At 47.5% G+C, this 10,000-nt stretch overlaps 1 protein-coding gene across 1 annotated transcript in view; it reads right to left on the reverse strand.

Annotated features, from left to right (window-relative positions):
* Window positions 1–10,000, reverse strand: part of pde1ca (phosphodiesterase 1C, calmodulin-dependent a) — a 46,079-nt gene that overhangs the window by 8,634 nt on the left and 27,445 nt on the right. The window contains 10 exon segments of the mRNA XM_062479757.1: window positions 102–222; window positions 522–603; window positions 2,837–2,957; window positions 3,217–3,318; window positions 3,620–3,748; window positions 4,107–4,207; window positions 5,598–5,738; window positions 6,223–6,339; window positions 8,951–9,017; window positions 9,630–9,812. Coding sequence (XP_062335741.1) covers window positions 102–222; window positions 522–603; window positions 2,837–2,957; window positions 3,217–3,318; window positions 3,620–3,748; window positions 4,107–4,207; window positions 5,598–5,738; window positions 6,223–6,339; window positions 8,951–9,017; window positions 9,630–9,812 — 1,164 coding nt within the window.

The raw sequence follows: 10,000 nt of genomic DNA on the forward strand, positions 1-10,000 counted from the left end.
GGTTCCCACAAGAATAGTTCAGCAAGTCCACCAGAGGCAAGTCGAAGGGACAGAAATGACAAGGCGGTGGGTTCAGAGGTCAGCATCCCTCCGTCTCTCACCTGGAGCGTCGGAAGCCAGCGAGGCCGGAGTGAGACGCGTCATCGATGAGCGGCGTCACGATCTTCTCTGTCATGTCTGTCAGCACCGTGAAGGTGGGCTCCACGATAAAGTCAATGAAGCCTGGGGACACACAGGCAAGAACACACACACACGCGCACACACACGCACACGGATACACACACACGTCACATTTACAATGTTTGCTGTACTGTGTCGCAACAGATGGAAGGAAGGTTGTTCCGTTGTAGCTTAATATCTTTCTTCTTACCCACTGTGTAGTCTAAAATAGTGCACTAGTGCAGTATGCCTAGTACCGTTGTTCTGCTACAGTGCTCCTAGTGCACTAGGCTTAGTACAGTAGACCTGGTACGTTTGTCCTGTTACCTAATACATTGAACGTTCTTTTGTAGTTTACTCACCTATCTGGGACTGGGCGACCATTGTTGACTTGCGGTCACACAGGGGAGAGAAGGGTAGGCCCAGTTCGGCTTCTTTGTCCCCCTGAAAAGAAGACATTGTTACAGGGGACGAGATGTTCATCCAGCCTTCTGTGCTAACGTAGGGGCAGAGGCTGGGCCAGAAGTTACAGAAGCTCAACCCAGCGTCAAACAAAGGAACGGTCAATGAGGAAGCTTTGAGTGAGATGTACCCTTCAGAGTACAAAGTGTTTTTTTTTTAAACCGAACAAACGGGTGAAAAGGTCAGGTTTTGTTGGGTCTACTTTTCAGCTTCGGACAGTTTGCAGACGTTTGAGCAGAAGGTCAGTAATACTGGGCTGACAACAGAATTAGGAAAAACACAAATTAGTTGACCGTACCATGACTAAGCAGATGCTAACATGAACCGTTCTGCTTCACTACTTTTTCTCCTGTACTCCTTTCCTCTGCTGAATCCTTTCATTCTTTCACTCTCCGGTCTGCTGGATGCTTGAATGTTTTCCAAAAAATGCTGCAGTAAATCAATTTATTTTGTTTATCTCTACAACCAACTCCCATCATTCCCAGGGACAGACTCATTTTGAAGATCAATTAAATTAATCTAAATGTTATTGTCAATTCTGCCATATGCACAAGACACAGAGGAATCTAAATTATGTTTCCCTTAAGACCTTAAGAAAAGGAATTCTGGGAAATGTGGTCCACATTACCTCAAGAAGCAATTGACCACATTCTCCAGTAAGACACTAGCCTGGTCCTAACCAGACTCTCGTACATTTCATTTGTACAGAGAGTCTGGCCTCGCTCCATTGACAAGCGTTGACTTCCTTGTAGGCGGGTATGCTGTTGAAGTTTAAAACTATTGGATCTGCCCAGAGCCACTCTGATCTGCCATAACCAATCGCTAGCGTTCGCCTTAGCCAATTCCTTCACCACTACTGTAACAGAGCTAGCTGCCGTAGCTGGAAAATCAAACTGTTCCTGAACCCCGTGGGGAGGAGGGCCACAACATCATGGCCACCAACAAAACTCAACAAAACTTGTTCTTGCTCTGGCTTTAGCTGTTGGATATTCGGCAGCGTTGCCACAACGGACCGAATGGCTTCGCTCGCATCTTTCTACGGAACTACAACATAAACTAGCGCACAACATCAACGTCATCGTTCTCAGCCACTCCCTCTGTTCGCTGATTTGCCGGTAGAAAATCAACCTGAAAAATCTGACTTACGTACCTCATGGCCAGACCTATGTACAGAAGCAAAAATAAAATTGAGTGGAAGTAAGTAGGAGGGCAGAGCCAGGCTAGTAAGACGCAGCCTCTACATCAAGTCCCTTCCAATGATCATTTCTTGATTTGAGATTTGAGACTCTTTCCCGGCATCATCCTTCCAAAGGTGAACTTCCTAAAACTTCCCGGAGCCATTTAAATCTTTGACTGTTAAGAAATGATTAGAACCTCATGCGCATTCATTGTGCTTGACATTTCAATTAATATGATTTGTCGACGAGATGCCAGCACCGACTGATCGGACCTTTCCAGTTACACATCTATAAATCCCCACTTTCTCCTGATACTCTGTGAGGAGCCTCCTCCACTTTAATTTCATTTTCTGAGGGAAGAATTAATCAGTCCGCTTGGTAATGAAAGGATATCCTACTTTCAAATCACAGTTAATAGAAAGTTGGATTGAATTCACTGCTGAGTGGGCATGAGCAATTTGCTCCCCCTGTTTTTCTTCACACCACATATCCCCTGCTCACAGTCAATGCGATTTTAAATGTTTTCATAATATAGCATTTTCATGAACGTCTATTTCTCATTGTCCCTTTATATTCATTGTGATTATAAATGTGCATAGAGCTGAAAATGAATGGCCTCATTTGTTTGAGAAGACACTGGATGTCCTTGCAAACTGCCAACCCTCACACATACTTCTATCCATGTGACGCAGTCCTTTCTTACTGTTTGCGTGGTGCTTGTGGTCTCCACACAGCAGTAGTCACTGACTCTTCTGCATTCCATCCTACGTGCCAGTTAGTATGTGCATGCTAGATAGTTTAGTACCAGGATAATGGGATTACAGTTGACTAACAGGACAGAGTCTGTCTGAAGTCTCGCGGCAATGAGGATCCCCAATGGGATTAGGGTTAAAGTGTTGGATTATCACGCCTGTCGGCCATTGAGGGTCAAACGCATTAAGAGTGAAGACCGCGGAAAGGAATGTCAACGATGGACCTTCCAGGGGTTCACTTCTACACACACACACACACACACACGCACACATGCACACACTGACCTGTCGGAAGAACTCTTCCAGTAGCGAGGTGGTCCAGCGATGGTGCAGGTCCCAGTTCTTAGCTGGGTGACTGATGTCTGCAGTGTGCAGGAGCAGGGATAAGGCCTTGGGCTTGTCTATCCTACACAGGAGCAGCACAGACCAAAGCAGATAAGACACCTGCATGTCCCGTACCAGAACCAGCCGACACGAGAGGTGCAGAATCGAAAAGAAAAAAAAAGATCGGAAACGATAGAACCTACCAAACCAGGCTGTTCAAAGTCTAACTACAGTGAGAGAGAGAGAGAGAGAGAGGGCAGTGTTTGTGTTGGATGCGCTACGTCTGAACGGTGTGCCGTGTGTCTAGACGTGGCGGAGGAACGAGGAGGAGAGCCACTCACGCCTCGGGCTGCAGGAGGAAGTTCTTCATGGCCTTAATCTGCTGGAAGTGACAGGACATGTCGGTGGCCAACACCATCTCCACCACCAGCGCTCGCAGCTCCCTGGGGGGGGGGGGGAGGATGGAGAAGAAGGAGGGTAGGGAGGAACGAAGAGGAGTGAAGAGGTAAGAGGAAAGGAGGGGGGGAGGAGGGAGAGAAGGAAGGAGGAAGGATAGGCGGGAGGGAGGCAAGAGAGGTGGAGCCGAGGAAGGGAGGTGTTGAAAGCGAGGGGGGAGAGGGTAAGGCAGGAGATGAGGCGGAGAGAAATTTGACACACGGAGTCTTGCATATCTGGGACAGACAGACAGTATGGTGACACACCATCCCCCTGACAGCCCAGGTGTCTCTCGTCCTGGCCCCTCACCTCCAGTCATCTTTGGACAGGTTATAGAGAATGTTCATCTCGTCATCGTCCTGCAGAAGACGATAGGCTGCGCTCACGTGGTGGTTTTCAAGGACCGCGCGGTCATTGTAAAGGATGGCCGTGCCTGACCTGACACAGGAAAGAAAGACCGTCAACATCTGCCTCCAACGTACATTAACACGGACATTTCAGACTGTCATTTCAACTATTTGAGTGTTTTACTCTACACTACAAATCCCCCAACTAAATCTATCTTTTGCCTTCTGCCATTTTAAGGTGAGGGCCAACCTCTCTCAATATGCCATAATGGAAGCAACATTAAAACGGAAGTGACATTTAATCTCCTCTCCAAAAATGGCATGAATATAAGCGACCTTTACGTTCCGCTGCTTGCTCTGCGTCGAAATGGTCTTTTCTGGTTATTTCTACGGCTGTCACAGTCCATTACCTGGGCTAGGGGATCTCTATGCTTGTCACAGTCTATTACCTGGTCTGGATGTGGAAGTTGTTAGTAGTGCCGGTGTGCTCATAATCATGGACCGCCGCAGCAAAGATCATGGCAAAGATCTCCAGCTCTGTCAGCCAGTGCTGAAACAGAGGGAAGGGAGCAGGAGAGGAATGGAAAAAGGAAGGGAGCGAGGAGAGAGGAGATGGGTGGAGAGCGAGAGGGAGAGGTATGGAGGGATAGGGACGGCGTGGAGGGAATGGGAGAGACGGATTCACATGTTGAGGAGGAGGGTACGGGGGTCGAGGAGGAGGCGTTTTGGCGACGAGCAGGCCGATCGATTTGCAGTGTTTAGAGGGGCGAGGCTGATGCATTATTAGGTTAAGGTGAAGTGACACATTCACGCTGTCTGTTTCACGACACTCATTCCCACAATATACAGAGCACAGACACAAAGTAATATAAACATCACCACCCTATGCCCCCCCTTCAGCCCCCCCCCCCCCCCACACACACACACACACACACACATACACACACTGTTGGTATAATATTTGAGACCTTATTGCTGAGCGGTGAATAAATTGGGTGAAGCCCTTAATGTTTTCATCAGAACAGTCCTATTCAGTTTGTTTGTTCTTTTCATGCGTAAATATTTGATTCTATTTGCTTTTTTATTGAATTCTAATGTCAGGAAGTGTTATTGTTGTCAACAAGGCATAGTAAATTAAAACTTGGAATCCCTGTGCATTCCCTAGCATAAATACATAAAATAGTAATGATTTAATAATAACATTAAAAAAAGAAACCACAGTTGTTATTTTGAGTCATGAATGAATTTTGAAATGTTCTCGTGTTTGCTTTAAGACTTGCTAGACAGCAGTGATTGTGTTACAACTCTGTGTTGGGTTGTTATTGGGTTTTGTGCTTTCTCTGACTGCTTCCATTTGTCCAGAACGTTCCCTCTGCAGGGTTAGCACTGGTGACCATGGAATCCTCTCCTTTCCTTTCCTTCACAAAATGTTATGTCCTCAAATCTTTTAATTCAAAAGGCTATTCATTATAAAAAATGATCTTCCATGTTTCTGGCCGTGGCAGATAATGAGGCCCAAAGCAGAAATTTACTGCTATCTGAACAGGCAGCATGAAGCCTTCTGACAGCAACGATGATTTGAACGTCTACTGTAGTAAACCCCTGGAATTGTTATGGTCATCCATTTTAAACAGTGTTACTGAGCAATAAAACAAGCTGGCGACTAATCCAGACTGACACACAAACACACACACACATATGCATGCATTCCCCAAGTCACCACATTTGGCACTCAATTAGGTTCAATGGACCGATCCGGCCAATCAGATTCAACATCACATCATGCATGGACTGTAACCACTCACATTAACCTCACCTCATAGACTCCACTCCATCTTAATGGCACATAAAACTGTCACAGGGTGGTTAATCACACCCCGTACCCCCCCTCCCACACACACACGTAAGAATGTCACACACACACACACAGTCTGCCTTACCACCATGCCAGTCTTCAGCAGCAGGTAGTGTACTGTCTGTGTGACGTCCGCAGCGTGCATCAGGTTGTGGTAGGGGTTCTTGTGTTTGCTGTAACCCACCTCCAGAGCCTCCACAAAAGACACCAGGGCAGAGATAGGGATCTGGAGACACACACACACACACACACACACACACACACATCTCACTCAGTCTCGTTTGTTGATGATTCATGTTCCACCGTTTTTACAGGCACCATCAATAGTCCATTAGCCCAAAGTCTGTTGTTATCGATGATCTTATCTGTTGGTGTTATTGGTGTTATGAAATTACTGTTCTTTCAAAAGCAAGGGCCCTACTGTGTTTAGTCTTTCATTCTTTCGCGGACAACTCAGTTTAAATGAGAATCCTTCTCTGTGTGAGTTAGTAACTCTGTGGCTCCACTGCATGGATCACTACAGGGATAGGTGGGTCGGCTTGACAACCTCAGTGATTATATATTATTGGATTATATATGGTCAATGCCACTAATGTTACAGTAAGACTGAAGTTAAGATGACCACGCACAGACGTGCACACGCGTGCTCACACACACACACACCCCCTCCCTGAGGAGGAGACAGAGATGGACAGAGCTCTTTCCTGTACCTTGAAGCGATTGATTAGGTCATATCTGGTGAGCAGCTCGTAGAAGATGAATTTCAGCGCGTGATCTCCACTGGAATCGTTTAGGGCGAACACGTCGAAAGACCACATGTCCACGTGCTGGAGGGTGGAGAAGAGAGGGGGAAGAAATGAAGAGAATTGTATTGATTCACTGTTGTTCCTTCTGCACTCTGGTCCCGAACCAGATGATGTCTGCCAATAAAATGATTGAACAGAGTTTTGTTGTGTTCAACAAATCTATTTGTGAAAACTGCATTTGCATTCAAACGTCAATATGTATAGAGGGATCACAGACCAAATGAATTACGATGTCCAAGGCAACCCGGTAGAATTCAATTAAGATATCTGCTGAGGTGAGTGGAATCTGAAGTTGGACAGAAGCTGTAGCTGATCTTGTTGTGGTTGAATTCCCATCCGTTTGATAGTAAATCCATAAATCTATACTGAAGGCGGTGAGACCTTCATTGAGTCTGGAACCTTCTACAGACACTAAACATGTATGTCCATTGAGGATGTGCACGTCACACTGATTTAGAGTCCAGGAGGGGGGCCGGGACTGTGGTTGTTCTTGGGGCTGGGGCTGAGGCTGTGTGCCACGGGCTGAGGTTGGGGTTGAGGCTGAGGCTGTGTGCCACGGGCTGAGGTTGGGGTTGAGGCTGAGGCTGTGTGCCACGGGCTGAGGCTGGGGTTGGGGTTAGGGCAAGGCTGGAACTGGGGCTGGGGCTAGGGCCGATGTAGGAGAAGGATTAGGGCTAGGGCTGGGGCGGGAGCTGTAGCTGGAGAAGTGGTTGGGCCTGGGGCTGAGGCTGTGGCCTGGGTAGTTCCTAGAGGGGGGGTTGTAATGAAAGTCAGTAATAAAGGAAGAGAATAAAAAGTGTAGCCTCATGTGATTTATCGAATTATTATCACCGCCACCCCACGGACTCTGTCACTCTTTCTGTACCTAACTCTACTTTAGTAACTCTCTCTCTCTTCCTTTAACTCTCTCTCTCTCTCTCTCTCTCTCTCTCTCTCTCTCTCTCTCTCTCTCTCTCTCTCTCTCTCTCTCTCTCTCTCTCTCTCTCTCTCTCTCTCTCTTCCCTCCCCTGAAAGACAAACTCCAGACGTGTCTCCTGTCTGCAGCATATTAACAATTGACATCTTTAAATTGGAAGTTTTCCCCTTGCTCTCCATCTCTGTCGGCCACCACTGGCTTATGGAGCCCTCAGGCATTCTGGGAGAATGAGTTCAGTGATGAGGCCCGTTGCAGATCTACAGTCATCGCCTGTGTGAAACTACGGGCCAGACATGCACCCTGGGTAAATCACTGCTCTCCAGAAGGCATTTGAATGAGCCCTCCGGTGTGAGAAATCTGTCAAATGAAATGCAAAACAATAAAAACTGACTTGAGCCGGACCTTTCCACAATGTGTGCGTAATGTGAGATATGACATCAGAAGACTACTGCACATTCCCCCAGGCTGGACTGGAATGCTCCTAATCACATTTGAAATGTTCAATGCCATTAAGAATTTTGTTTAATATACTAATCCAATCTAATATAAAACATATCAATGTTCCTCGTGAGATGTTCCGTGCCGCTTGTAATCAGAGCATCCAGCCGAGTTTGAGAGGGAGCGGAAGATAGAAAGGGGGAGAGACAGAAGGAGAGATGTAAAGAGATTATGTGTGTGTGTGTGACTGAGAGAGAGATATACAGAAAGAGAGAGAGTAGAGAGACAAAAGGAGAGATGTACAGAGATAGTGTGTGTGTGTGTGACTGAGATAGAGATATACAGAAAGAGAGAGAGTAGAGAGACAGAAAGAGAGAGAGAAAGGGAGTAAGGGAGACATAAACAGATAGAGAGAAGGAGAGAGAGAGATAGTGGGAGAAAGATATATATATATATATAGAGAGAGAGAGGAAGGAAGGAAGGAAGGAAGGAAGGAAGAGAAAGAGGGAGAAAGAGAGACAGAAAGACAGAGATAGAGATAAAGAGAGAGAGACACGCACAGCCCCCCCCCCCCCTCCTCTCAGCAGACTGATCAGTTGCGTTGCTCTAATTCCATCAACATCACTCAGACAAGAGGTCAAGGGGTTGCGTACACACAATCTGCTCAACAGACCAATCACAACGCAGAACAGGAAGGTTCGACAAAGTGCTATAATGTGCTAAAAAGGTCAAACTGGTATTACTGTCCAGAGATGAATATGTATGCTCTGGGGTCGTGAAAAGGAACAGATTAGAATTCACACACAATGACGTAAACCCTCATACAGCACATGTGTTCTACATCTTGTAATGTATGGGATTAAACCTTAAAATCACTTGTAGTAAGTGTCTGTGCGATGACTCTGAGCCGCACGTCTCCCTCCGTTAGATGCTACAGTAATGAAGCCAAGATTAGAAGGTGTCCTGTGATGTCTGTCTGTCTTGGGGCCAGCCAGGGCAGGGTCAGGGGAACATGGACCAGGGGAGGAGACCGAGGGCCAGAGGGCAGGCAGGGATTCGAGAACCCAAGCAGCCCACATCGCTGCACATACCCACACACACACACTAGCCCATAGACGCGCCCGCCCACTCACACACTCCTCATGCCGTTTGAGGGTAATAGAGGTCAGATTGTCAGGGCTGTGTGATGGTGTTATCTTCACCCCCCCCCCCCTCACCCACTCCCCCACCCGCCCCCCGCCCTGGCTGGTGCTGGTGCCTGGCGGTGGGGGCTGATACCTTGAGCACGGTGATGACGCTGGGAGGGTAACTCAGGCCCACCATGTTGGACGTCCGCCGGTACATCCTGTCGGAGAGAGATAACACACATCACATCCCCGCCTCCGAAACACACGCAGGGAGATCCCCACGGGAGCCCAAATCTGGAGAAACCCCCGTCTTGGGATAGAGCAGGAAAAAATGTGTGTGTGAGAGTGTGTGCGAGAGAGAGTGTGTGTGTGTGTGTGTGTGTGAGTGAGAGAGAGCGTGAGAGTGTGTGTGTGTGTGTGTGTGTGTGTAAATGGGAGGGGCAAGGCCTTTAAAGGTCGTTCTGGGGTATTGGGGTAAACAGCACACATCAGGGAGTGGATTATTGATATGTGGAGGTCTTATCACCTGGTTTGAACTGGCCTCCCCTCTATAGTGAGCCAGTTTAGACTGGTTCTTTTACAAGAACTCTTAATAATCTGAAAAGATTCTTAAAGGCTTTCAAAATGTACACTGAGCTCTCAATCTGGAAATATGGCTGGATAAGAGGCATTGATATCAAGCCTGTGTGTGTGTGTTTGTGTGTACTCACAGAGAGTGTACTACTGTGTAGTACACTCGTAGTACTGTACGTAGTATGTGGTCCAAACAGAGCAGTCTGAAACAGTGCAGTACAGTTGTGATATCACAACAGGAAGGTGGAGGGGCACACCTTTCCACGAATATCCCAGCCTGCACTGCGTGGACGATGCTCCGGAAGCGAGGCTTCTCCTCGGTCCTCCTCAGCATCAGCCCCATCTGCCGCGTGAAGGTCGAGGCCAGCCAATCACGCACCTCCGACGGCACCGAGTCCGATTGGATGTCGCTGAGCTCATCCTCGGTGTCCACCAATCGCCTGTGTGGAGCGAGAGGCACACGTACACATACACACACACACGGACGGACGGACACACACACACACACACACAAATCATAAAAAGGTTGTCGTGGAGTCACATATGGTGAGAGTGAGGTGTTACATAATTATCCAGATCAGCTGTGAGGAATCTGTGCCAGCCAATCAGCTAAGGGAGTAGGGACAGG

The sequence above is a fragment of the Osmerus eperlanus genome, chromosome 15, assembly GCF_963692335.1.
Source record: "Osmerus eperlanus chromosome 15, fOsmEpe2.1, whole genome shotgun sequence".
NCBI classification, from domain to species: Eukaryota; Metazoa; Chordata; class Actinopteri; order Osmeriformes; family Osmeridae; genus Osmerus; species Osmerus eperlanus.